The 27,231-nt window shown below is 38.3% G+C and overlaps 1 protein-coding gene across 1 annotated transcript in view; it reads right to left on the reverse strand.

The window, feature by feature from the left end:
- Positions 1-22,544, reverse strand: part of LOC115924689 (probable cation-transporting ATPase 13A3) — a 34,881-nt gene extending 12,337 nt beyond the window's left edge. Inside the window, exons 1-17 of the mRNA XM_030987434.1 lie at positions 22,240-22,544; positions 21,382-21,472; positions 20,016-20,186; positions 19,253-19,320; positions 18,617-18,760; positions 17,219-17,299; positions 11,451-11,520; positions 10,697-10,831; positions 8,935-9,001; positions 8,112-8,243; positions 6,742-6,906; positions 6,184-6,294; positions 4,084-4,130; positions 3,243-3,431; positions 2,499-2,560; positions 1,606-1,750; positions 363-473 (exon numbers count right to left, since the gene is read on the reverse strand). Coding sequence (XP_030843294.1) covers positions 363-473; positions 1,606-1,750; positions 2,499-2,560; positions 3,243-3,431; positions 4,084-4,130; positions 6,184-6,294; positions 6,742-6,906; positions 8,112-8,243; positions 8,935-9,001; positions 10,697-10,831; positions 11,451-11,520; positions 17,219-17,299; positions 18,617-18,760; positions 19,253-19,320; positions 20,016-20,186; positions 21,382-21,472; positions 22,240-22,247 — 1,797 coding nt within the window. The 5' untranslated portion in view covers positions 22,248-22,544. The remainder of the gene's footprint in view (positions 1-362; positions 474-1,605; positions 1,751-2,498; positions 2,561-3,242; positions 3,432-4,083; positions 4,131-6,183; positions 6,295-6,741; positions 6,907-8,111; positions 8,244-8,934; positions 9,002-10,696; positions 10,832-11,450; positions 11,521-17,218; positions 17,300-18,616; positions 18,761-19,252; positions 19,321-20,015; positions 20,187-21,381; positions 21,473-22,239) is intronic.
- Between the last annotated feature and the right edge of the window lie 4,687 nt (positions 22,545-27,231).

Here is a 27,231-nt window from a genome sequence, read left to right on the forward strand (position 1 = left end):
AGTTTATAATACGAGACGACCCGTCTGGGCCACCATATGAGATGCTTTAATGAAGACAAGGGAAAATTTACTTTTATTGTGTTAACATACGTATGAAAAGAAAGATTTCGCGGTCGTAACATCTGTGTACCTCTTTTTCATGATTTTCTTTTAAAATTAGCTCTAGCCTCGAGTCAACTAACACATTTCCCAGTGTACTTTATTGCTGTTTTAAAGTGCATGCAATAAGAAGAATGAGAACATTCACAACTGACCATGCTGACACCTATGTCTCCCACCAAAACTCTAGCACCTTAATCAAATAGTCAAATAGAAGCAACAGCCGGAGATTTAAATAATTTAAAGAAAAAACATCTTCTGACCTGTTTTTCATCAAGAGTGCCCTTTGCTCCGATCTGGTCCGACGAACCGGTCTTCGCAATCGCCATTGCACCTGGAAGCCGGCTACTCGCCTTCTCACCGAGATCCAGGGTCTGTTGTAGGGATGAAAATGTTTAATATACATGTATAGGAACAGTAACAGGCCTGGCAGGAAATGAGAGTATGGGTTATATTACGAATAAATATTCTATACATATTCATTGGGATATGCTAATTATGTGAGCACGCAGGATTGCTCGCCAATAGACCAGTTCACGGTTAGCATATTACTGCAATGACCCCGAATATCCAAAGATCTTCAAAACATGAAGAGGTCCCACTTTGTACATTATGAAATAATTACTCCTACAGCGATGGAGGTGCTATATAAATAGTCTTTGTTTCCCCTTTTCAAAGAAATATTTCCACCTGTGTATCATGAAGTGCACTGATTGTGCATGAATGAATAATGATTGCATAACTTTCATGAGCACGTATTCAGTATTTCGTCTCCGTGTATTTCAAAAATTGTTCTGCTATGACCTTTATCTGCTCATGCTCAGACTGCAACCGTGAGTTGGCTTATTTCAAGGGGGTATACTTTTATAAATCAAGATCAAGAAAAACAACCGCTAAACCGTTAATGCAATTCTTGAAATTGTTAGAGTTTTGTTTTCTTCAATGTGTGCGTTCCTTTGTCCCTTCGTTTACAACTCTTTTAAAAGAACGGTTCTGGTTCTAGAAAATAGTTATTAAAGAATGGAGGTGGGAATTAAGGGCTGCTTGATTTGCAAAAGCAATCGTTTGAGTTTATGAAAAAACGCACTTTGCATTCTAACATGATCTTTCATCATGGGACTCTTTTGACTTCATGAAACTTTTCTAAACGTGGTCAATGGTTCTGCCCCTTATTAAAGAAAGTCTTCTTTACATGTGCTATTTTTACAGGGTTAAAGTCCCACTAAAGTGTTGGGAGCCCCGAAATTTGATGACAAAATTCACTTAAATTGTATCATAATGTTAAAGAGGATGTCATTTAAGACACTTTTCTGCAAGGATTTTCTAAACAAATGTGTCTGAAGTCGGGTATTGATGAGAGAATTCAAAATTTAGGCTTACCGCGTACAACAGAAAACTCAAATTATCTTAGCAGATGAAAAGATTCGTCTGCGATGGAGAAAATGTTCATAAAATGCTTGTCAATAAAGTTTAAACGAATCGGCATGAATCTCAAATGCTACCTACCCAACTTGTCGCGTCAAACATCTTGATATCCAGGGGATCCCCCGTTATTTCTCCATCCACCTCCATTAGCTCGTGACAGGTTGCCATAGCAACGGAGACGGGCTCGGAGAAGAGCGACTTGGCATCGGCTACCATCGGGCTGAAGCTATAGAGAGTAAAAATATATAGTCGCTAAGCCTGTCGATGTTCTAGCAACATTTGCTTATTGTAACTGTAGTTTTATCTCGCACCCCGGGGCAACGTGTCTGACACGGCCGGTTGTAGCAACTACTCTGAAGATCAAGATACATTAATCTTGATCTAAGGAGACACGAACGAACAAACGAGTTTCAGTTAACAGGCAACATAACCCTTAAAATTCAATAACAAACTATACTACCTATCGAGGGTGCAGTGACACAAAGACGTAACTCCATATTTTGCCAAAATGAGTATTTGATAAATCAAAATGTTCAGAAAAATGTGGGATTTCCAGGAAACACAAAGACTTAACCCCACCCAACACCCCATCGAAGTCAATGGCTGGTGAAACATATACTTAACTCAGTGACACATAAAACACTTTTTCTAAAAATGGCCAAAATGAAGTTACGTCTTTGTGTCACTGACCCCTCGATATATACTACATTTTGATCTAGATAAAAAATACAGTCAAAACTGGCCTTCACGACCCCCTGCATATAAGGACCACATTCTTGCTTTCCTATGAGGAGAGTTTCCCATTGACACCTGTATTCATAGTTCAACCTGTACAAAAATACTTTTCTCGCCTCTGTCCCTCATTAATTCACTTTATTTTTATAACGTGTACAAGTTTTTCTCTGCATTTGAAATTCTTGGAAACAAACCACACAAGATAATAAATTATTTTTTACACCGCATGGTTTTAATACCTTCCTTTTGAAGCAGCTTGCACTCCTAAAAGATCAAGTCCATCTTCAGTAAGTGTTCCCGTCTGGAAAAAAAGGACGAGAGGGAGGAAGAGAGATTGTGACAAGAGGGTTTGCGATGAGATGGGAACCGGAAGAGGATGGGGATTACGGAGAGAATGAGAATGAAAGAGAAAAGGAGAGAGAGAGATAGAAAAATAGTGGCGACTTCGGAGAATATATTACACCCACTTCTATGAAAGATTAAGATTATATACAAGGAAATTCCGATATTGTCTTTATAAAAATCTCTAACAGACATTTTACTTATGGTACACTTTAAACAATGATAATCTGATGTGGGGGGGGGGGGTACAATATAACATATTCTAACCACCCCCCCCCCCCCGGCCCAACAAAAAGAGACAAAAGAGCGAGGGTTTCTTTAGTCTGAAATAAGAGGGGTGCAGATGTACAATTATTTTGTACTTTTGGTTGTATGGACTTAGTGCATGTATGGCACATTGAGTTTAAACATGGGGACAAAGGCGGGATGTGCCACCCCCCCCCCCCCCCCCCCCCCCCCAAAAAAAAAAAATAAATAAATAAATAAATAAATAAAAAAAAAATAAAAAAAAAATAATAATAATAATAATAATAATAATAATGATAATAATAATAATGATAATAATAAAATAAGTAAATAAACAAATAAATAAAAATTTAAATAAAATGATAATAATGATTATTATAATAATAAAAGCAAACCTTGTCGAAGCAAACAACATCTACAGTCCCACATAGGTTGATTCGCTGAGGGCTGATGCAGTAGATGCCTTCTTTTTTTAGCCGAAATTGGGCGAACACCATACCGATGGTTAAGACAGCGGGGAGTGCTGGGGGCACGGCGATCGAGAGTATGTCGATAGCGTGGATAATCGTTTTGGAGGCACTTGCCTTAGAAGAAGGAAATGTATAAGACAAATGAATTATATAAGAATGAATGAATTTAGCATATTCCGAGGTGAGTAACCCTTCATAAACCACGACTCCTACCATGCAGATGTCCAGTTTTAAAGATTGTTATTTTCTGCAAATGTCATGAAATGAGTAGTCTAAAAGCCCTTATTTTCATGTAGCTATTAAACACTTTTTAAAGCTCTTACCATATGAAGCCTACATATTCATATCACAAGGTTTGACTGGTTGCTTTGCACATTCGACATTCTGTAGGCATTATCCCCCCCCCCCACACTCCCCCCCCCCCAAAAAAAAAAAACACACATAAAAAAAGGCCTTGTCCTAAGTACACTTCTTTATTTTCCCCTGCTCACAAAACAATAATTGCATCGGATAAGGTCCGAGAAACTTCTAAAAAATCTTTTCACCAGATGTCATTTATATTTTTAACATGTGTAACCTTTAACATTTATCAAATATTACCCCCTTTCTTTATCTTCTTCTCCGCTGCTGGAATCAATGATTATTTTGGTTGGGTAGGGGAGTAAAGAAAGATAATGACGATTTTGGTTCGGGGTATACGAGAAGTCCCGGTTTCAACTCTCAGACTCCCTTCCTATAAATCTAAGTATTTATTGTAAGTTCTTACCCCCTGAAGCGTCATTATGACCGCCGTGTAGATAAACCCGATGATAGCTTTGAAATTGAGCAAAGGGAAGAAAATCTTAAAAAGATAATCACTGACTAAAATCCATGTTAAATTAAAATAATAAAATCCAAACTTGTATTCATGGTATATGGGTATTCAGGAATTTAAAGCGGATGTTCATGTAGATACTTTAAAAAAGTTAAGCATATCAAATCAAATCAAATAGAATAAATTTACTGAAATACAATAATTATGGATATACACCAATATAAAAGCAATATTACAAAAGAGGATTTTAAATAGGTAACAAATGTATGGTTGGATAAATCACTAGTAAACGATATATAATCACAATGCACATCGCTATTTATTCGTGGGAAATTTGGCAGGCTCTCTCAAAAAATCTAAAAAGAAACAAAATGAAAACAAAGGTAAAAAAACAAAGCCAAGCAATGCGTGACAAAGCAGAAGTTGCGGAAGTAAATATTGCACTATGGCGACAAGTTTAGAACTTTGATTTGATTTGATTTATTCGTGAACGGTAAAGAAAAAGAAACCAAGCAAGAATAGTGGCAAGATTTATTTCTCACTGGGGCAATTAATGGTCAAGATGGGAAATATTTTTATGTGCTGAAGGTCTGAAAAAATAAAGCATGCTTTCCAATAAACACAGAGTAAAAACAAGTATACTAAACTAACGGCATCTTGGGGGTTGATGTATATCATGTACAACATGTCCTAGGGGAACATGAAAGTTATTACAGGAGAATCACCCGTGTTCAACCTGTTCAGCCACAAGATCGTGGTTTTAGAAGAAATCAGAATGGCATAAAATCAATTCTTATGTGAGTTGTGGTATCCACCACTCTGTTTATATTACTTTGTGTACTTTCAGTAGCATTTACGTATTACGTAAATGCTACTGAAAGTACACTAAGTAATAAAAGCAGCGTAGATACGTAAATGCTACTGAAAGTACACTAAGTAATAAAAGCATAGTGGTGTATACCACAACTCACATAAGAATTGATTTTATGCCAGACTGATTCAAACTTTAGAAAGCTAAACTTCCTTTAATTTGGAGGTTGTTGTTCTTAAGACCAGCAACCTCCAAATGCAAGGAAGTTAAACTTTCTAAAGTTTGCACCAAGTGTACTTTACTAAAGAACCGAACTAAAAATAGCGGTATTAACGCACGAGCTGTCATGGGTAACTAATATATATATATTTGTTTAATCTTTTTTTTCTCTCTTTCTCATCTCTCCGTTTCATTTCCTCTCTTATCCTCACTTTCTGTCTTATCTTTGCGAAAAAAATTCTCTCTGTCTCTCTGCCTCTCGCTCTTGAAAAAAAAAAAATTGGTACATAAATATAGCGCACATATTCATCCCAGGGTATACTCAAGGCGCCTCAAATGTACTTTTGTAGCCAATTTACTACCCTTCAACATTAATTTGTATAAACATCGAGGAGAGAAATATGAACGAATTTTGTTTTATTGGAGTTAAAGAAAGACTTTATTTCATTGAATTGTAAAATGTTTCGTTTGACTCAATGAAAAAAGCCAATGGAGGGCTAAAACGTTATTTAAACAAATCACTACACCTGTGTTAAGAGTGGCAAATATAGATTAACGTCATACTAAAGGACAATTGGTGCCGCGACGGGACTCGAACCTCAAAACATGTGATCCACAGTCCGATGATGTATCCATCACACCAAGTCACCCAAACACCATTTGCCAGTTTTATTCTAACGCTCTCTTTTATGGTCAATATTTTGTATCAAATTTTCTTTCACCAAAATAACACCCAGGACATTTTCTTTTATCTCTCTCTCTCTCTCTCTCCCTATCTACCTTTACCCTCCCCCCTCTCTCTCTCTCTCTCTCTCTCTCTCTCTTTCTCTCGCAGACATGTCACTAGAATACAAATATTTGCAACTAAACAAAAAATAATGCATGAATAAGCCTAAGGTCCTAACATTTTCAAGATTTGCCGACAAAGCTACAAATGCAAATTTACTCATGCAAAACTTCTTCTGGCACCCTTGCAGGCATTAACCCCCCCCCCCCTCATTTCAAAATCAATAGACACGTACCTATTATTGTGAGTATTCCAACGAAGAGCAGGGCATCCCTGTATAGTTTGATCTCGGTAGGCTTCGGGTAGAGAATAGACTTCACCAGTTGTCCCTTGGCAGTTGAAAACCCTAGGTAAATTGTTTTGCAGGAAACGTGAGTTTAGCTACAAAACATACTCCCTGGTAACTATTAGTTTAAAACTAAGAATTGTTTGGTATTGTCAAATGTAAAGTGAACTGCACCATCTCATATTAACAAGCAAGGTGACATTGAGTGAGACGTACACGCTGAAGGCTTTTAGCGTCGAGGCGGTAAGAGTATAAAAATTCATTGTGCATTCTTGGCACGGTTTATAACGTAAGTCGAAGTAAAATATTCATTTAACTCACGATACCTTTTCAATACATTCCAAAGAAAAGTTACAACGGTAGTTGAAGAAGATTTTTCTATGATTCCACTGTTCATGATAGAAATGCGATTGTTTTCATATTTTGTGCTTCGAATATGTCACCCGTGTGTCCAACAACCCCCCCCCCCCCCCAAAAAAAAAAAAAAAAAAAAAAAAAAATGTTTACCTGTTTGAGTAACAACGCATTTCACAGCCTCATCCCCATGAGTTCGCACCTGGATCACTTTCGTGCCGCAGAAGAGAGTGTGTCTTTTATGTGTGTCCATGGAATATATCATTTTAACACCCTGGGGATTAAGTAGGGGCGTCTTTGTCACGGGTACGCTCTCTCCTGTGTTACGAAAATGGTATAGGAATAAAAATGATTAACAAGTCTCAAGATGGGATCCAAACAGGGGCGGATGCTTTCCCGTCTGTTTTGAGCTTTTTTTAATATAATAAATTGGAACTTGGTATGAAAATCATGCAAACACGCATTTGTGGTCATCAGTCATCTCCGATGTATAACAAAATAACCGCCGATTTTCAGTCGAGCTTTAATAAACCAACTCCGAATCCTCAGAGAAAAAACAACTTAGTCAAATTTCTCTCGACTGATTTAACCCTTAAGTTTGTTAGAAAAATGAAATGAAGAAAAAAAACAAAGGATTCAAGAAGATATAAAGAGCGTAGTAAATTTCAAAGAGCGTTAGAGCGTATCCACATATTGAAAGAAAATGGCTGGTTTGGTCTGAATGTAACAAGGGAATTAAAAAAAGGAGAATCCCGTAGGGGACGAAGAAGAAAAAGAGGAGAGGGAGAGAGGGTGGAAGAGAGAGAGAGAGAGAGAGATAGAGAAGAGGATGGGAGACTGATTATTTCTTACCTCGTGTTATACCATTGCGTTTAATTTTAATGTAAAAGGGTGATCGTCCAATCTTGTATGGCGCCATTTTATGCGAAAAACTCAGTACATGTACGTTAACCGATTCTCCTTATCCGACATTATGGAGTTATTCAATCATTAAATTTGAACCCATAACAGGCCAATTTCGAAATATGATTATGGTGGCTAAAATGGTCTAACATAAATTGATAGTGCCAGGCTAACTTTGTGTTCGATCTTAAAGATAAACTTGAGTTCTGGTTAAAAAAAGAAAATGAATTCTCACATATTCAAACGAAACTTACACTAAATGTTCAAGATTACAAATCATTGTCATGTGCCAAACCATTTTGGAAGAAAATGTATACTGGCTGAGTAATGAGCATAGAAAGATAAGGAAATCAAGGTAAGCTAGCCCCGACACCATTTGTGTAGTCCCATATACATCTTTCTGTGTACAGTGGTTGATACTTTACCAAGACTGGGCCAAATTTACTATGATTTTGATGATCCCAGAACCTTGCAGTGCACACCAATATTTACATGCTCCATGATCAGCTTTATCTGATCAATTCCACACCTTTTCTTTCACAATACAATCGCATTACCAGAACTCACCTTTATCTTTAACATTCATTAAAATTGTGGCCAATATAATGCTTCACACTTACCTGTGAGCATACTTTCATTGACGATGCAGTTGCCCGAGAGAAGTACTGCGTCACAGGTTAGACTACAGCCATTGGTCGGGATGATGATGACGTCACCAGGTACAAGCTCCGAGTTAGGCACTGTTTCACGATCTGGAGTTATCAAGAGGTTGCTGGTACTATTCAATATCAAATATTCAAGGGCGTCTATACATCTTGAGGATGATGGAAGGAGAGGGGGTCATGCATATTTAGAATGGGAGAAGAGAGCTAGGGGGCGTGGCAATGGGCCATCGCTTTTCATTGGAGTTGTACAATCGATTAGATTCTGAAATTACGAGGAAAAAAAACTAACCCATCCCTGTCTTCGGCCTGACAAAACCACCCCTTACCAAAATCTAAACCGACGCCCCAACATAAAATGAAAAAACAAACAAAAGACCATTGAGACGAAAAAAAAGTCGTGATTGTTTTCTGATCTTATGGGATGTACTCAACATTGTACATACTTAACATCCACCTATTTGTTCATTTGTTTTAATATATCCCAAACGAGTTACACACTTTGGTCGTTTTTCATAGACTGCACCCACGTTTTCACAGGTGGGGGCACCATAGCTGAATATGTGTCAATTATGGGGGGGGGGGGGTAAAGAGACTTTGGGATATTACCCAAGTAAATATCGTGTTATGTACATTTTATTTTAATTTAGTAACATATTAAATTATTAGAAAAAATATTCATATGGACACTTGGCATTCCATAATGAGTTGGTGGATTAAACCATGGACTAAAGTTAGTCCGCTTTCGAGAATACCACCCATATTATTTAATATAACATACCTCCGTTTCTGCGTAAAACTTCCACTGTTTCATGAACCTCTGCCATCGTCCGAAGTCGAGTGCTTTCCTGTCACCGAAGAAATGTTTTATTTTCAATTAACAAAATATGATACCTTTGTAAACTAACGTAGGAACTTTAAATACAATTACAGTAGTTGATGTCTTCCTAAATTGTGCTATTAACCTTGTTTTAACCATCGATAAAATGGAATCTGTCATCGAAAGATATTTAATTACTTGCGTAGATATTTTAGTTAGTTTAATTTCAACATGTTGTTTGCAACTATAATGATCTCGTAAATGTCTATTAAATAGGTCAGCGCAGCATTTTAATGGACGAGGCACAAGGAGCTACGTAACTATGTAACCGTGGTATTTCATGACACGCCTTCAACGGAACTATAATTCTTAAAATATGGAAACAAAATATATTATATCATCACAGGAAATCATAATAGACAACACATTGTTACTACATATCTACATTCCCTCGCTATGTGTAGCTGTCGTTTGGTGTTGCAGTGATGTGTAGCCAAATTGAAATTGTATTAACTACCAGAAAATAATATTTCCACCCTCACCCTAAATTGAAATTCTGGCTCCACCACTGACCAGCAAGAGTGTATTGAATGGGTAGAATGAGAGGTTATGTTTTACATTTTTATTTTCATTTTCATTTGGCCAGGTGCCTGCTCTCTGTTTTACTGTTTTGCTTTCTGATAAGCTTAGTTTACTGTTTGTCTCTTGTTATGTTATGTACTTTTGTTGACATTAGTAATAATAATAATAGTTTTTTGACAATTGATTGATTTTTCTAATGTATGTAGACACGTGTACATTTCATGTCATTTATGTTTTTATAGTATAATCCACCATGGTTTATGAAGTTACTATGTGATATTTCATTTTAAATGAAAATTATCGATTAAACATGAAAGAAAATAAAAGATGAGTAAATTAAATTTAAAAATGTGAGGAATGACATTTATGGGGAAGATCAATAAAACCTGATCTTAATAAGCCCCTAACTGAGAATTAGATTACAAGCACATGCACTGAGGAATTGGAATGATGAATACTGATCAAATAAGACGATAAATATATCCTGACGTATATATGTCGGTGATATGATAGGCAAACATGTTCATTATTATGAACTTTACTCTTGCGATGTTTGCTTCGGGCTATATTTGCATCAATGATAATGGATTCGGGCAATGATTGAGATTGGGGAGCACGCTTAGGCTCAGCAATTGGATAAGGTCTAATGTACATCCCCTCTATATAACATTTCCGTTTCACAGTCAACAGCCGTGAAAATGGAAATGGGTTGATGATCTTTCAGTAGGAAACTTAATGAGAGGGATACTCACAGGTGCGTCACAGAGTTGCCGATTTGCAATTTATCAATATCAACTTAATAAGTTAACAAGTTCATTTTCTTTATCCTTTTTACTAAATTTTTCACTAATCTAGTTGTTCTCTCATTTTCTACTCTCAATCGAACAAACATATTTTCAGGGCGAAAATAGTTTATTTGTTTCTTTTTCTATTCAACATTCAACATAACAATGTTGTCTCAAACATATTTGATATTTATATATTTGATTCATTGTCTTGTTTCTTTTGTAAAAACATGCTATGTATTTTAATTGGACCCATATGAAAACAGCTGTGCTGACTAGGGTGTTCCGCCCGTATGCAGAAATAAATAAATACAAAATAAAAAACATTCCTTAAAATGAAATATCTGGAAGCTCACCGTTCTCGTTGTGTAAAGTGAGACGGAGATAGAAACAGCCGACATCACCACGATACAAAGCGTGTAGTAGATGTAGTTGATACAAAACCAGAAGATGACGACGAAGAGTTGAAAAATGTAAAAAGGGTTCATCACCTACACCAACATTAATTTTTTTTTAAATAGTAGACATAGATGAGTTTTACATCAAATTCAAATAGATCTATTGAAATAAATTCAACAGTTTTTGCTTTCATTCAAAATTTAGAGGGGTTTTTTTTAATGAGAAGAACCAGTAATCATGGACTAAAAAGAAAAGTACCATTAAAAGAAAAACGAAGGCAAGAAACAATGCAAAATCAAAACAGAATGACTAATTCATTTGATTTTTTTAAAAAAGGATATCGTAAGAATTGTTTGAAATACAAGATAAGCAAGTATATACATCCAGCAGAGATTTGTCTCCTCAGAGCATCACTATAACATTTTTCCGATTGACAGATAGAAAGGCAACCCACATTTTTATCCCCCCCAAAAAATATTTTAAAAAAATAAAAATAATAATAATAATAATATGAATACGACTATAAATATGTTGAATTTCACCATTACAAAAAATGAGAGTGCGTGGTACCAAAACAAGCTTCGAAGACAATAGACAGAAATAATAAGATTTTGTCATTTATATTCGCACACAAATTAAGAGATATGAATATAGACTTTGAACAATCCTGGAATAAAAGGTTATACATGATGCACATCTGTGATTACGTACCTCTTGTAAAAGAAGTACCAGGATTGGCCGGACGCGTACCTGTATCTCATTGAGACCATAAAGCTGCTGTCTAGGAAGCGGACATACATAAAAGTAAGTATTTGTTGCAAGGGTTTTTGGAAACTAGATGCAAAGTGTAATGAATTCCCTGCTGGAAAGAACACACTCATTCACACTCATTCACAGTGTGAATCACACTGTGAATCACAGTGTGCTCCACAATGTTAAATTGGGCCGTTTTCACATTGTGGTCGATTCGTTTCACACTGTGGTTCACAGTGTGGATAACCAGAAAAGGAAAAAAACACACTCATTCACACTCATTTACAGTGTGAATCACAATGTGTTTCACACTGTGCTCCACAATGTTAAATTGAGCCGTTTTCACATTGTGGTCGATTCGTTTCACACTGTGGTTCACAGTGTGGATAACCGGAAAAGGAAAGAACACACGCATTCACACTAATTCACAGTGTGAATCACACTGTGTTTCACACTGTGAATCACAGTGTGCTCCACAATGTTAAATTGGGCCGTTTTCACATTGTGGTCGATTCGTGTCACACTGTGGTTCACAGTGTGGATAACCGGAAAAGGAAAGAACACACGCATTCACACTCATTCACAGTGTGAATCACACTGTGTTTCTCAATGTGTTCACAGTGTGAACTGTGATTTCACACTGTGAATGAGTATGTTCTTTCCAGCAGGGTTTATCGATTTAATTGCGGGAATCCATAACAAATCATCCAGTAAATTTGTTTCTAAAAAATTAGATCTGTTTAGGACCACGTCGAGGCAATGACCCTAAAATCATCGTAAGTCTGTTACATTGATGAAACAAAATAAATATTTATATACCGCAATGAATGTGTGGTAAAACACAGAGATGTTTTCTCCAGGTTAGTAGCAGCGGTTAAGAATCAACCCATTCTAAATCATGTGAGTAGATATTATGGATGTGGGTATGCGTGCGTGTGGGGGTGTGTGAGAATGACATCCATTCTAAATCATGTGAGTAGGTATTATGGATGTGGGTTTGTGTGCGTGTGGGGGAGTTTGTGAGAATGACATCCATTCTAAATCATGTGAGTAAATATTATGGATGTGGTTTGTGTGCGTGTGTGTGAGGGAGAGTGTGAGAATGACCTCGGTTCTAAATCATGATATTATGGATATAGGTTTGTGTGCGTGTGGGGGAGGAGCAGTGTGGGAGAACGAACCCCACTCTAAATGATGAGAGTAGATATTATAGATGTAGGTAGGTTTGTGTGTGTGGGGGAGTGTGTGAGAATGACATCCATTCTTAATCATGGGAGTACATATTAAGGTGTTGGTATGTGTGCGTGAGTGGGGGAGGGGCAGTGAGTGAGAACGACCCCATACTAAATCATGAGACTAGACATTATGGATGTGGGTATGTGTGCGTGCGGAGGAAGGGCAGTGTGTGAGAACGACCCCCATTCTAAATGATGAGAGTAGATATTATGGATGTGGGTATGTGTGCGTGTGTGTGTGAGAACGACTCCCATTCTAAATGATGAAAGTAGATATTATGGCTATGGGTATGTGTGCGTGTGGGGGAGGGGAAGTGTGTGAGAACAACCTCCATTCTAAATCATGAGAGTAGACATTATGGATGTGGGTATGTGTGCGTGTGTGTGTGAGAACGACCCCCAATCTAAATGATGAGAGTAGATATTATGGCTATGGGTATGTGTGCGTGTGGGGGAGGGGAAGTGTGTGAGAACAACCTCCATTCTAAATCATGAGAGTAGACATTATGGATGTGGGTTTGTGTGCGTGTGTGTGTGAGAACGACCCCCAATCTAAATGATGAGAGTAGATATTATGGCTATGGGTATGTGTGCGTGTGGGGGAGTTTGTGAGAACGACCTCCATTCTAAATCATGAGAGTAGACATTATGGATGTGGGTATGTGTGCGTGTGTGTGTGAGAACGACCCCCAATCTAAATAATGAGAGTAGATATTATGGTTATGGGTATGTGTGCGTGTGGGGGAATTTGTGAGAACGACCTCCATTCTAAATCATGAGAGTAGACATTATGGATGTGGGTATGTGTGCGTGTGTGTGTGTGAGAACGACCTCCATTCTTAATCATGGGAGTACATATTAAAGGTACTATGTCCCTTTTGCAGCCAACCTCAAATTATGTAGAACTTTGCAGGAATTATCAATATGTCATGTATGTCCTATCTGTGAAATTTAAAAGTTAGCAGTGTCCTCATATTCAAATTATGCAAGGAAACCCTTTTACTTGCTAGACTTCACTGTCAGACACTATTGAGTGACTGACTGGCCTTTTTTCCTTCTTTGGTAATAACATACATGAAAAGAGTTGTAAATGGTACATGAGCATTTGTCTACATCAATAACCCACATCTTGTGATGGCCTAGATTAAACTGATTGAATCTTTGCGCAGCATAAAACGTATGACCATTCGGTACAATTGTCTGAAAATCAAGACTATTACTTCTGGGCTCTATAGCCCTAAAGTCGATTTGACAACTAATAGTCATTATTTTCCCAATCGAAGACATTTTCAAGCCCTACCTTTTTTAGGGAAGTTCTAAATTAGTATTATCTTTCAAATGCAGTTGGAATTTAACTTTTTCATTTTTTTGGCCTGCAAATGGGACATAGTACCTTTAAGGTGTTGGTATGTGTGGGGGAGGGGCAGTGAGTAAGAACGACCCCCATTCTAAATCATGAGACTAGACATTATGGATGTGGGTATGTGTGCGTGTGTGGGGGAGTGTGTGAGAATGACATCCATTCTAAATGATAAAAGTAGATATTATGGATGTGGGTATGTGTGCGTGTGTAGGGAAAGCCAGTGTCTGAGAACTGCCCCCATTCTAAATGATGAGAGTAGATATTATGGATGTGGGTATATGTGCGTGTGTGTGTGAGAACGACCCCCATTCTAAATGATGAGAGTAGATATGGTATGTGTGCGTGTGGGGGAGTTTGTGAGAACGACATCCATTCTAAATCATGAGACTAGACATTATGGATGTGGGTATGTGTGCGTGTGTTGGGGCAGTGTGTATGAGAACGGCCCCCATTCTAAATCATGAGAGAATTCATTATGGATGTGGGTTTTAGCGTGGGGGGGGGGGGGGTATGTGAGAATGACATCCGTTCTAAATCATGGGCGTAGACATTATAGTGGGGGCTGTTAGGGATATTTTGGTGCAGATTCTTCTAAAAGCACCAAATTTGGCCCAGAGGTAGATACCATACTATTACGATTTCTGCCGGACGCCAAGAAGGACGCTCTCTGGGACTGCCATATTGGGCAAATCCGAAATGGCCGCCATCTGAGTTAAAGGTCAAGCGTAGTTCCAAAAGGAAAAGCGCTTGTATGATAATAGTTTATATATTTATAGGGTTTTGGGGGTCAGAGAATCTGATTATGATGTTCTTTCATTGAGTTTAGGTCTCCTTGGGGCTGCCATACTGGTCATATTGGTCAAATCCAAAATAGCCGCCATCTGATAGTTACAGGTCATGTGTAGTTTCGAAAGGAAATGGGCTAGTATGATAAAAGTTGATGAATTTATGGGGTTTCCGGGGTCGTATAATCTGATTATGATGTTCTTTCATCAATAAGCGAGTTCGTAATTAGATACTCCGCATGCGCCAAAATCGGGAACGAACTTTTACAAAGGTCACATGTCTCGACGTTGCATAGTGCAATTCGTATTGGTTTTTATTCCATCTCAGAGTGATTATAGACGTTATTTTGTATGGATAATAGGGTAAGACCACGAACTTTTCGGAGCGTGAACAGATTCAAAGTATGCTTAAATGGGGGCATTGATGTATGTAGGAAAAACAGGATTAAGATCCCATGCAAAGCTTCGAATTGTAAAGTATGAGAAAAATAAAGTTGAGATTCCACCTATATGTCTAGACGTTGCTTAATACATTTCGTATTGGTATTATCTCCCATCTGAGAGTGATTATAGACGTTATTTATATGGATAATACAAATAAAACTGTCCGGGTCTTTGAATATAATGCTTCAAAACAAATCGAACAAGCTGTTTATTTCTTTATCCATGGTCTGTTTCTAATGTTTATCTACTTTCCCTGCCAATCCTCGAAAACGAATTTATTATGCATTTCACAGAGGAAAGTTTGCCTATTGATGAAACATATGGGCGCAGGCCAAGATTTATACCCACTCAGGTATGAATTTGGCGCATCTTCCCTCATCTTCTTCAACCAGGAAATGGACTTCATTGTAGCCTTAGGACAGGATGGGGACATAAAATTGATAAAAGAACATCATAATCAGATTATCCGACCCCGTAAACCCCATGAATTCATCAACTTTTATCATACTGGTCCTTTTCCTTTTAAAACTACGCTTGACCTTTAACTCGGATGGCGGCCATTTTTTTATTTGGCCAATATGGCCAGCATGATAGCCCCAAGGAGCCCTGTACTTAATACAAGCAACATCATAATCAGATTCTCTGACCAGGAAAACCCCTTACTATATAAATTGTTATCATACTAGCCCTTTCCCTTTTGAGACTACACTTGACCCTTTACTCAAAGGTGGCAGCCATTTTAGATTTGACCAATATGACCAGCATGACAGCCCCAAGTAAACCTCAAATTGGTAAAAGAACATGATATCCAGATTCTCTGACCCCGAAACATCCATAAATACATAAACTGTTATCATTTTAGCTCTTTTCCTTTTGGAACTACTATTGACCTGTAACTATCAGATGGCGGCCATTTTGGATTTGACCAATATGACCAGTATGGCAGCCCCTAGGAGACCTCAAATCGATGAAAGAACATCAACATCAGATTCTCTGACCCCCAAAACCCCATCAATATATAAACTATTATCATACAAGCGATTTTTCTTTTGGAACTACGCTTGACCTTAAACTCAGATGGCGGCCATTTCGGATTTGCCCAATATGGCATACCCAGAGGGTGCCCTTCTTAGCGTCCGGCAGAAATTGTAAAAGTGTGGTATAATCTACCTCTGGGCCAAATTTGGTGCTTTTAGAAGAATCTGCACCAAACAACCCCTATTTAGCCCTAACAGCCCCCACTATATGTATGCGCGTGTGGGGCTTAGGGGGAGTGTGTAAGAACGACCCCCATTCTAAATCATGAGAGTAGACATTATGGACGTGGGTATCTACGTGTGTGTGTGTGGGGGGGGGGGGGGGTAGTGAGTATACAGTGGATAAGTCCACTGCAGTTAAAACGCATTTCAGGCAGCAATATGCAAGTGGACAATAATGAAATCCTTTATCGCCCCGGAAATATTCATATAACTGCAAAGGCCTTGAAGAAACGATAGCCCACTTTACAATGCTCTTAAGCCAGCTTATTACCAAATATTTGTCTCTAGTTTACTGAATAAAACTTATACTGATTTCGAATGTGTTGCCTCCATCTAACGCAGATTCATTGGGGGGAAAAGATATTACATAACACAAGGTTTCGTATCTATAACTGCAAATTGAATGCAAACATTGAGTTTTCACTCCTGTTATTTCAGTCTTTATAGTTTACTAGATAAAGATCCCCTATACCGAACGTAATCGAATGGAGATGATTATTTGATGATCTTTATTTTGAGGGAAGGTATATTACAACATAGAATGTTCGTGTTATCTCACTAAATCAGAGAATAGTGCTTAATGCAAGCGGTATCATTTTTTTATTATAAATCTTATGATCCGAAATGAGAATCTGTCTACCTTTCTTGAGTTGTTTCTTCGTCGAGTCCTTTGCTGTAGATATCATAGAAATCTGAACAGGGGACGTTGTGTGCAAGGCCTCTGTAAGAAAAAAAACGATAGAAGAGGTGGGAATGTTTCCAAGGAGAGCGGTCAAAATGATATTTTAATAGATAATTATATTTCAACATTCCCATATGGAAATATGACTGAGGAAGAAATATTAGAATCCATGCCTTATTCAGCTCTAACACCCAAGGTAGCTATGATAACGGATCATGTAGGTAGCTTCCTTATTTGATTATCAAACATTGTCAAACTTCTCGTGCTAAACCCCCAAGTATTCTTCAGTCCGAATGTCTGTCATTACATTAACAGATACGGCAATCCGATTAGCACCGTGAATATAACGACTTATCAATTCAGAGGGTGTTTTATCAAGTGTTTCTTTAATCAAAATGTGCATTAAAGAGAAGGTTGAGTACTGGTAAAAAAAAGAAAATTATTTCTCACAGAATCAAACGAAACTTACACTGAATGTCCAAGATTACAAATAAATGACATGTGCCAAACAATTTTGGAAGAAAATGTATACTGGCTGAGTAATGTGCATAGAAAGACAAGGAATCAAGGTAGTACCAACCCCGACACCATGCGTGTTGTCCCATACATAGCTTTCTGTGTATGTGCTTGTTACTTTACCAAGACTCGGTCAAATTTATCATGATTTTGATGACTCCAGAACCTTGCAGTGCACACCAATACTTACATGCTACATGATCAACTGTTTCTGATCCTTTCCACACCTTTTCTTTCACAATGCAATCGCATTACCAGTACTAAAGTTTATCTTTAATCAAAGCTTCGTTATTAAAAATGTTCATTATTCCTAAATTTCGTAGATCGAAATGTTGATTAATCCAAAAGTTCGTCATATTAATCAAAATGTTCATTAGTCCAAAGGTTATTCAATCAAAATTTCATTAATTCAAAGGTTCGTCAAATTAATCAAAATGTTCACTAGTCCAAAGGTTCGTCAAATTAATCAAAATGTTCACTGGTCCAAAGGTTCGTCAAATTAATGAAAATGTTGACTAGTCCAAAGGTTCGTTAATCACAACTGTTTATTAATAAATGGGTTCTTCAATCATGCTTAATAACCCAGAGGTGCGACAATCAAACTGCACTTTTATCCAAATGTTATCAAAATGATCATTAATCCGCGAGGCTTGTTACTGTCCAGAAATCCAAAGCCTCTTTGATTTTACAAGTTTATGTTTGAATCGTAATGCTCGTTGACTGATCACTGTCTAATGAACGAACCTTCGAAATAACTAACCTCCAGAATGACCAAACACACTTAGGAAAAACGGATTCTGGAAAAATACATCTTACTACTTTAAATATTTTGAAAAATACCTGAGCTTAAAGTAAAGCTGTCCATCTGAATCCCAAATATAGACCGCTTTCTGAAATTTGAAGTATCTCATGTGCCCCTTGTCTAGTTTCGTCTCTCGCTGTGTTACTGTGTTGATCAATGGCAGTGAGAGAGTCGGCCCATCGCTGTGGAGGGGAAAAGACATATTTTGATTTTATTTTATTTCATTTCTGCATTTTTCAAAATATAACTGAATATCAAAGAACATATAAATAAATGTAAGGTATAATACAACATATACAAACATTAATTTCTTCATGTCAACATTTGTTTCTTCCTAGTATTATCCGAACTATCTGTTGAAAAAGTGCAAGAGACCGCAATCATAAGCGATGCGTGACAAGGATGGCGGCCTAAAAAATGATTTAAGGGGGCGAAACCCAATTTTGTATTACGATGCACACATATTTTGGTCTCCTAATAGATTTTCGGACTTGTGTTTTTGTCCTTCAATATGTATAATGGAGATGTATTTTCGATGTCTGAGCAGTAGTGAAGTAATTTGGTTGGCCGATTAAAGGCAATTCCTATACAGAGATTTCTGGCGTAATTGTCAACAATTTCATTTTGATTCTTAAGTGAAGTGCGCGATATTGAAATATAAGAAAGAATGTTACCTGATGTCCGAGTCTCCGATGACACGTTCTCTTATGATTTTACATTTATGGTCCCTTGCATAGATATCCTGGGAATTGATGAATTAGGAGCAAGAGAGAGAGAGGGGGTGGGCAGGGGGGAGAGTGAGAGAGGAAGAGAGGGGGTGCCGCGAGAGCCAGCGAGTGAGACACAGAGAGAAAGAGAGAGACAGAGAGGAAGAGGAGGAGATAAAGAGATAGAGAGGGGGATTCGAAGACAGATTTTAAAAATATATGAAAAGATGATACGAAGAAGAAAATGAAGAGCAAAAATTAAAAGACAAATAGAAGGAAGAGGAGAAAGTAACAAGGGAATAAGAAAAGGAAAATCACGTCGGAGACGGAGAAGAAGAGAGAGAGAGAGAGAGAGAGAAAGAAAGGAAGGAAGGGAGGGAGGGAGAGGGAGGGGAGAGAAGGCGAGAGGTGTTAAATTGAAAGATATAGAAACAATAATTATTATATGCCATTACCAGAATAGATTATCTATACTTATACTTATACTTATAATCAAACTTATCGGAATGGACAGTACGTCATTGTATGATGTTCTTGCATTGCGAAATACTTGTGTTTTTAGGTTCCAAACAAATGCAAGTACTCCCTAACAGAAATTCTCTTGACGTTATTTTGAATCTCATTTCAATGGATTAGATTCAGAATGAAAAGACAATGAGACAAAAACAGTACTCTAGAAAATAATAATAACAAAATTAAAAAAACATGTCTTCAAACTTTGAAAAATTACCTTCACTATCAGGCTGTCGGCGTGTTCATTTGGACATTTGGCATGGGTAAGACGCAGTCCCCAGTCGGGTTTCCAATAAAATATGATCAGGAATAGTACACCGCAGGTCAGGATGCCCGCACCGTATACTGCAACAGTTCGAATGTTACTCTTTCTGTACCCCCAGCACTCCTACAAATAAAAATAAATTGTTATGCGTACTTTTCATTCTACCGAACTTCAATGACGACAGTTCAAGTTCAGCGCGTAATTCTTATATTTGTATTAACAATTCAACCTTTGTAATAAGTTCATATGTGTAAAATCGAACGAGAGAAACAGAATGGCGAACGTTTTGAAATAAATCGAACCGATATTAAATGAACACAAAAGAAAAAAGAGAAAGATACACGTAGGGAAAGGTAAAGAGGTATAGATTTGATTTTTTTAATTATCCACATTAAGTGGAAATTCTTTTTTTCACATGGTTACAACTATATACAGTACATAAAGCATAGGTCATTTGAACACATGTTAAGTTACACATTGCTCATTAATCAGTGTGTGGGTCATATTAATAATTTAAGCTTAACCTTTATATGCGGTATACTGGCACATCCAACTAATACGCACTTCGTTTACTGCTACAAATACACATTCTGCGTTGAATAACATGGCTTTCAAACTTTATAAACTAGGTATTGTCCTTTAGGGAAATACAATTTTGTTTGAATTTATCACGAAAAGGAAAGAATACGAGCACTTTTTTGACAAAATACGTAGTACTCAAAGCCAAACGGAATTTGAAATGTTACAAAGGAAATGGTTATGACATTACATCAGGGTTGCTGTTAAACGGTATGGGCACCACGGGTCACTCGCCCCGTCACTCGCGAAGTATTTTACTGGACCACTTAATTGCTGTTGGTCTTGTTGACTCAACCTAAATAAATATTTAACGAATCCGGGTCGAGTTCATGGCCGATACAGTTATTGAATGGGGCAGTTGACCTTTTTAGGGCAGGGCGTAGGCGGGGGGAACGGAGCGCTTACCACCTGAACCATAAAATGGCAAAAGAGGGGGGAAATGATGGTGCGAACCCTTGCTACACCCTACCATGACCCATTACCCTTGTTATTCACCTGGCATCGACTAAAAAAAAGACCGGTGCCTCCCCCCCCCCCCTTTTTTTTTCAATTTGCTGTCGGTGCCCCCTCGTCGGTGCCTTGGCCCACGTTACCGCCCCAGTTTAAAATCATGCGTGATAACTTTTCTACCACCAAACGTTCATTACAGAATCACTGAAGGTCAACGAAACAATGATATTGCGTGATAAAAAAACGCTTAGAATTAATCGCAGCAATTAAAAGTCTGTTCCGTACTTACAATTTTCTCCCCTCGTTCTTCTTCGATAACCACGTGATGAGGGTATATCCCTGTTGAGAGCTTTGTGTGGGACGTCATCTTGCCTCGAAAACTTTAGAATCATGATAAATAAGAAGCAAAAATAGAGAGAAAGATAGACAGAGACAGACAGGCAGGCAGACAGAGAAAGAGAGATAGACAGACAGACAGAGTCAGAGAAAGAGAGAGAGAGAGAGAGAGAGAGAGGGGGTCAAAGGGAGAAAATAATTATTAAGACTTATTATTGTGTCTAGTTACACAAAGCCGAAACCTCAGAGTCCGCAATCATAATCAGTCAATAATTGCACTCATCCAAAATAGAAACAAACAGAGTACAAAGTTCTCTTTATTAAACATGGCAAAGTAAAATATACTAAATCAAATGACTTGCTTGTAGTTGTACTAGTCAATTCTAAATCAAGGATTAATGAGTTACAGTGGGGGCTGGCGAAGGCATGTATAAAGTGGCAGTAAATGCTACAAATTTGTTGGAAGGTTCCTAAGAGAATAAAATCATACATGAAACAAAGTTGGTGGAATCAACATAGCACAATGTAAAGCAAATATAAATAAGTATTCGTCATTGAAGAGTGCGGAAATAACTATGTAGAATAAAACGAACAGTCATAATGTAAATCGATAAAGTTGGGACTTATCTACATAGAAAGCAACCACATAGAACATTGTCAGGATAACAAATCGCACACTCGATCGCTCTCATGCTGATGTGACTTGGCCGTGTGTCTATGCAGAATATGTCCTGAATTTGAAAGCACAAACGCAATCCAAGGAGAGGTAAAGCAACAAGTGCCGCAATGAAACGAATCAAGTCGGACTTACCAAGACATTGTTCTGTCTCAGGACGGATCCTTCCCCCAAGGGTTCTTTACCAATAGAAAAACAATGCAGAAGCAAAATAACGAGAGTACGTTCACAAGTAAGAAAATCCAAGCATCGTACGATCATACACACTAAAGGCTGCTCAAATAATGGACCAAACAATCATTGCGTGGGATGGCTGTTATGTATTGGTGCAAACTTCCTGTAATCATGGTTGAAGAAAGTTAGTAGTTAATGGTAGAGGACAGACTTGTTGATGCTGTGTGACGGTAGCCCAGGTACTAAGTATGAAATGTAGGCACCAACGCGTTTGGTTCAGCATTCAGTGAACTTCACTGAATCAGACAGTGGCGTATCCCGAGTCCAGCCAATGAGGGGGCACGAGAATCATGGGATTGGGAGGGGGGTCACGGGGAGGGGAGGGTACACCGATTTCACTCTGGAAATGATATGCTAACTTTCAAGGTCTCTGCTAAGTGGGAAAGGATGCCATTGTTTTCTTTTTTCACCCCTTCCCATTATTTCCTTTCTTTTTCTCTCTTGTTATTTTTTCCAATTTCATATTTGTTATTCGATTGGAGGGGCGCGTCCCCCATTTACCCCCGTAGCCACCCCACAGGGACAATAAACATACACCTAGTGCTAAGGTCGAATCTCTCGAGGCATAATGTAATATCAAGGAGCTTCACTGGAAAGGGCAACTGGTACGGTTGCAAGCGTGTTTTTTTTGTTGGTGGTATTGATTTATTGATTGCTTGCTTTATTCATTTCCATTAAAGATTAAAAATGCATAATTTATTTTGCAAAACATTGACATCTTCTGTAAGTGTAAATAGCAATTAATGACATGACAGAATGTTCCGATCAGGTTGGGTCCGTTGAAATCACATATGGATTGCCCAGTATAGATCACTCCGACATGCTTACTGAGTGATTATGCCGTATTTGAACTTTACTTCGAAGGCAAACAGATCTTTGCTCGAACACCCGTCAAGCAGTGATCGCAAGTTGACATATCCAAATTTGTTTTCATTTGTACGACAATTCTTAGGCTAACATTAGATAAATAATGACCCCGTGCTCCCCGTGTCGTGTTCGCGACGAGCGATCCATCGATAAAAGCGCCCAGCCTGCAACGGCTCGTTTGCCGTCTTGCCCAAACTCAAACAAGCAATTCTAAGATCATTATTGGCAATAACTGAGTGAAAGAATTCCCGGGCAATATTCCCTTTTTCGCTATTTCTTTCAAAAGAGCTCCGGAGTAAGACACAATGGTCTTAGAATTTGACTGGCATCAAGCAGCAATCTCAACAGGGTTTGATTGAAGACTTTGACATGACATCATAAAGCGACCATGGATCACTGCACGCAAGCTGTGCTGAAATTGTCTAAAGTGCATGTACTTTAAACTGAAAGTTATCATTTGTTCATGTCTGTTACCAATTAGGACGACCGTGATCTTGATCCAGTTTTTTTTTGGTATTAAATAGAATATCGATGCAATATGAACAGGAAGGCCGATAGTAGACACAGAGAGATAGCGGAGAGAGGTAGAGAGAGGTAGATAGAGAGAGAGAGAGAGAGAGAGAGAGGGGGGGGAACATGGAAAAAGGAGAAATCGATAGATAATATGCCTTCCGTGTAGATTGTCAAAATACAATAGTGCGTTTACAAAATGATAAAAATGAAGTTTGTGACCCTCTACATGTGCCGACCTTGTATGCACTATCTGGGCACATTGTATTCGTAAAAATGAATCCACATTGTAGAATTCCAAGGGTGACCTGACATATTCCTTGGTGAAATTCGCTCCCGGCCAAAACATGCTAAATGTATTAAAGGCATGTGGTTATAATGGGGTTCTTATGTTGCATTCAGGGTTTTGAATTTTTACATTATTTTTTTTCATTTCAAGTGGAGACTTTTTTACAACTAAAGAACTGATACACTTGAAAACGCTTTGAGATGAGTTCACAAAAATTATCCACAGTGTGGTCAATTCAATTTTCATATTGTGAAATAAATTTGTCCTTGTGACTTCGAAAACCAATGTCATCCAAATTATTCGCAATAATTGAGGGTCCCCTTGAGTCAAAACTTTTCTTTTTTGTTAACTATCACAGTGTCTGTAAAGATTTTTTATTTTCATTCTGCAAGGGTTACTGGTAATCAAAAGTTTGTCTCTGAATCTACCAAGAGTTAGAAGTTTCTCAGAAAGTGCACTTTCTTTAAAGCTACACATCCTTCAAGGGAAATCCAACCTTGATAGCAAACTATACTAAGCAGAAAGGATCAATGAAAACGGATGAAGGAAAAAAAATGTTTTGTTGTAATTATTATAAGTGTATGCTCTTTAAATTGGCTGAATTGGTAGATTCACTCTCTTATGTAATGGCGGACAACTTCCCTATTTGTTGCAACACACAAATTACTAAAATAATTTTTCAAAAATTTAAGACCAAGGGGTGGGGTTTTTTTCTCATTGATCTCTCAGTGACCTCATATTTTTAACATTCATAACTTTTGTATTATTTGTCCGATTTATTTAAAACTTCGCCATTCTGTTTATTTTACGTTTCTGTTTTCATATAAATAAAATTATTACAAGGGTAAGATTGCCCTTTACAGATCAAATCATGACATGTACCGGATATGAATATAGGAGACAAATGTACAGTGATCTGTGTAGTCAGGCTATCATACAATATGTATATACATATATGTACCTCGAACCTTTCCACGAACCGTAGATAAATAATTATAGTTAAAGGTAATACAAAGTTTTGGTAATATTTCAACAGGATTGAATTATGAAATTAAAAATTTGCATAGCCATTTTGAAATCTAGTGTTAGAATAAGCAACTTTTAAAAAAAAATGGGCTCAAAAACGAGAAATTTAGAAGAGTTTCAAGAAATAAAAAATGTCAAATTTATCGGTGCTTTAAATAAATTTCAAGGCCATACAATGCAGTGGCGGATCCAGGGGTGGGCCGAAACGGCCGCGGCCCCCCCTATTGGCGAAGCAAAAAAAATTGAGAAGGAAAAAAGAGAAAGAAAAAAAGAAGGAAAAAAAGGGGGAAAAAGGAGAAGATAAAAGAAAAGAGAACAAAAAAGTAAAGAAAAGAAAGAGAGAGTTCAAAAAAGAGGAAAGAAAAAGAAGAGAGGAGCCGGGGAGAAAGAAAGACAACGAAATGGCACTAAAAATTAGTGACAATGGCAGTAACGACGAATAAGGGAAAGACAAAGGGAAGGGGGTGCGTGAAGGCGGATGCATTGAGGAGAGGGGGGGGGGAAGGGGTGACTGGCCGTATTCTTATTTTTAGGTTATGCGAAACTGAGTCGAAATTATGCTTCTTTTCAAAACAATCTTAGCATGCTTGTTTATGTTAAGCCGGAGTGCATGAAAAGGTTAGTGTAGAAACACTTCTGAAAAGGCCGCGCCCGGCCCCTCCAAAGAACGGCAGAATGGTAATCTATGATGGGGTCATTCTTGATGGCTTTGGAGTCGTTATTAAGGAGGGGGCCGGCCCTACTCAAATGGTAGTGACCGTAACGATGGATAAGGGAATAAGGAGGAAGGGATGCACATGCAGGCGCGTATACGCAGGGGTGGAGGGGGGAGGGGGAGGGGGGAGGGGGAGGGGGGAGGGGGGAGGGGGGTCGAACCCCCCTCAAATTTTTGTCAAGTTGGTCCTGATGTGTATAATGCGTAGACTAGGGGTTCTCAAACTTTTTCTTTGACGGTCCAGAAGCGATTTCTATGAAAGCTGTAAGGTCCGAAATGACACTTGTATACTGAAGATAATGAGGCTTGTTTTTGGTCTATATCTGATCAAAGGAGAATTGTTACAGTTTAAAAAACAGAACCGCCAGTGCTTTCACTCGTTTAAATAGAGTTTCCTGAAAAAGAACACCCAATATCCTGGAATTTGAAAGAATTTTCTTAAAACTTTCAAAATGCCTCTTACTTGGATTTCTTATTTGGATGAATCGCTATGACAGCGCTCAAAATACACGGGGGCGGTGGGCGATTCGCCCCCGTGAGCTACATAATCGCCCCCGTCAGGTTGCTCACGGGGGCGATTGCAAAATAAAAAATCGCCCCCGTGGAATTATAATATAAAGATTTTCTTTTCTGGTATAACTTTAACACGATATTGAGTTTCAATTTTCAAATGAAATGGAATTTAGATTAGCGTGCAAGATTTCTCGTTCTATGAGTAGGCCTATTATTACCGATTCAGCTCACAGTGCAGTGCCGCCGTCAGCAGTGGTTATAGGCCTACTGCGCCCTTAGTAGCGGTACGTGTGCACGCTGCCGCGCTATGTCTGCTGGAGCTGGAGGCGATCGCGCAAGGGCAGAAACATGGTCATGGAGAAGTTTTTCGTTGTGAAAGCGTTAACCCGCTGAAATCTGGTGATTTCAAATGAATAGCAAATAATGAACCTCGACCAGTAAATCAATATTAGGGACCTTTAGATTTGCACGATGGGAACGTGGACTGAAACGTGTGACCTCCTTTTAAGGCAGTGCCAGTGCTTAAAAGGACGTGACATGTGACTGCCAGTGCCTTAAAAGGACGTAACACGTCCACGTCCACGCAAATCTAAAAGTCCCTATTGAGAAGAAGAGGAAGACCAAGATGTCGTGGAATGATATGGTAACATGGGCAGATCTACGGGGGGGGGGTTAGGGGTTTAACCCCCCTCCTCCCACCCCCGGCCCCCTTGGGCTGCCAAGTGAAAATGTGATATTAAAGCGGGGGGGGGGGTGCTGGAGAGGAGGACTACTAATCTATTTTATTTTTTTCATGGGGGGGGGGAGTGAAGCGCCGTTTTAGCATGACTTTCTTTTTAACTCTTACTTTCACCTATCTCAGATAACCCTAAGTTTTTGGTTGCTGCTTTATATGTAGTTGATAATGCATGATTAAAGTAAAGAGAGAGAGAGAGAACCACCATCATTTTGCAATGGTTCAGGGTTCGTGTAA

This window comes from Strongylocentrotus purpuratus, unplaced genomic scaffold, assembly GCF_000002235.5.
Source record: "Strongylocentrotus purpuratus isolate Spur 01 unplaced genomic scaffold, Spur_5.0 spur5_scaffold_16, whole genome shotgun sequence".
NCBI lineage: Eukaryota > Metazoa > Echinodermata > Echinoidea > Camarodonta > Strongylocentrotidae > Strongylocentrotus > Strongylocentrotus purpuratus.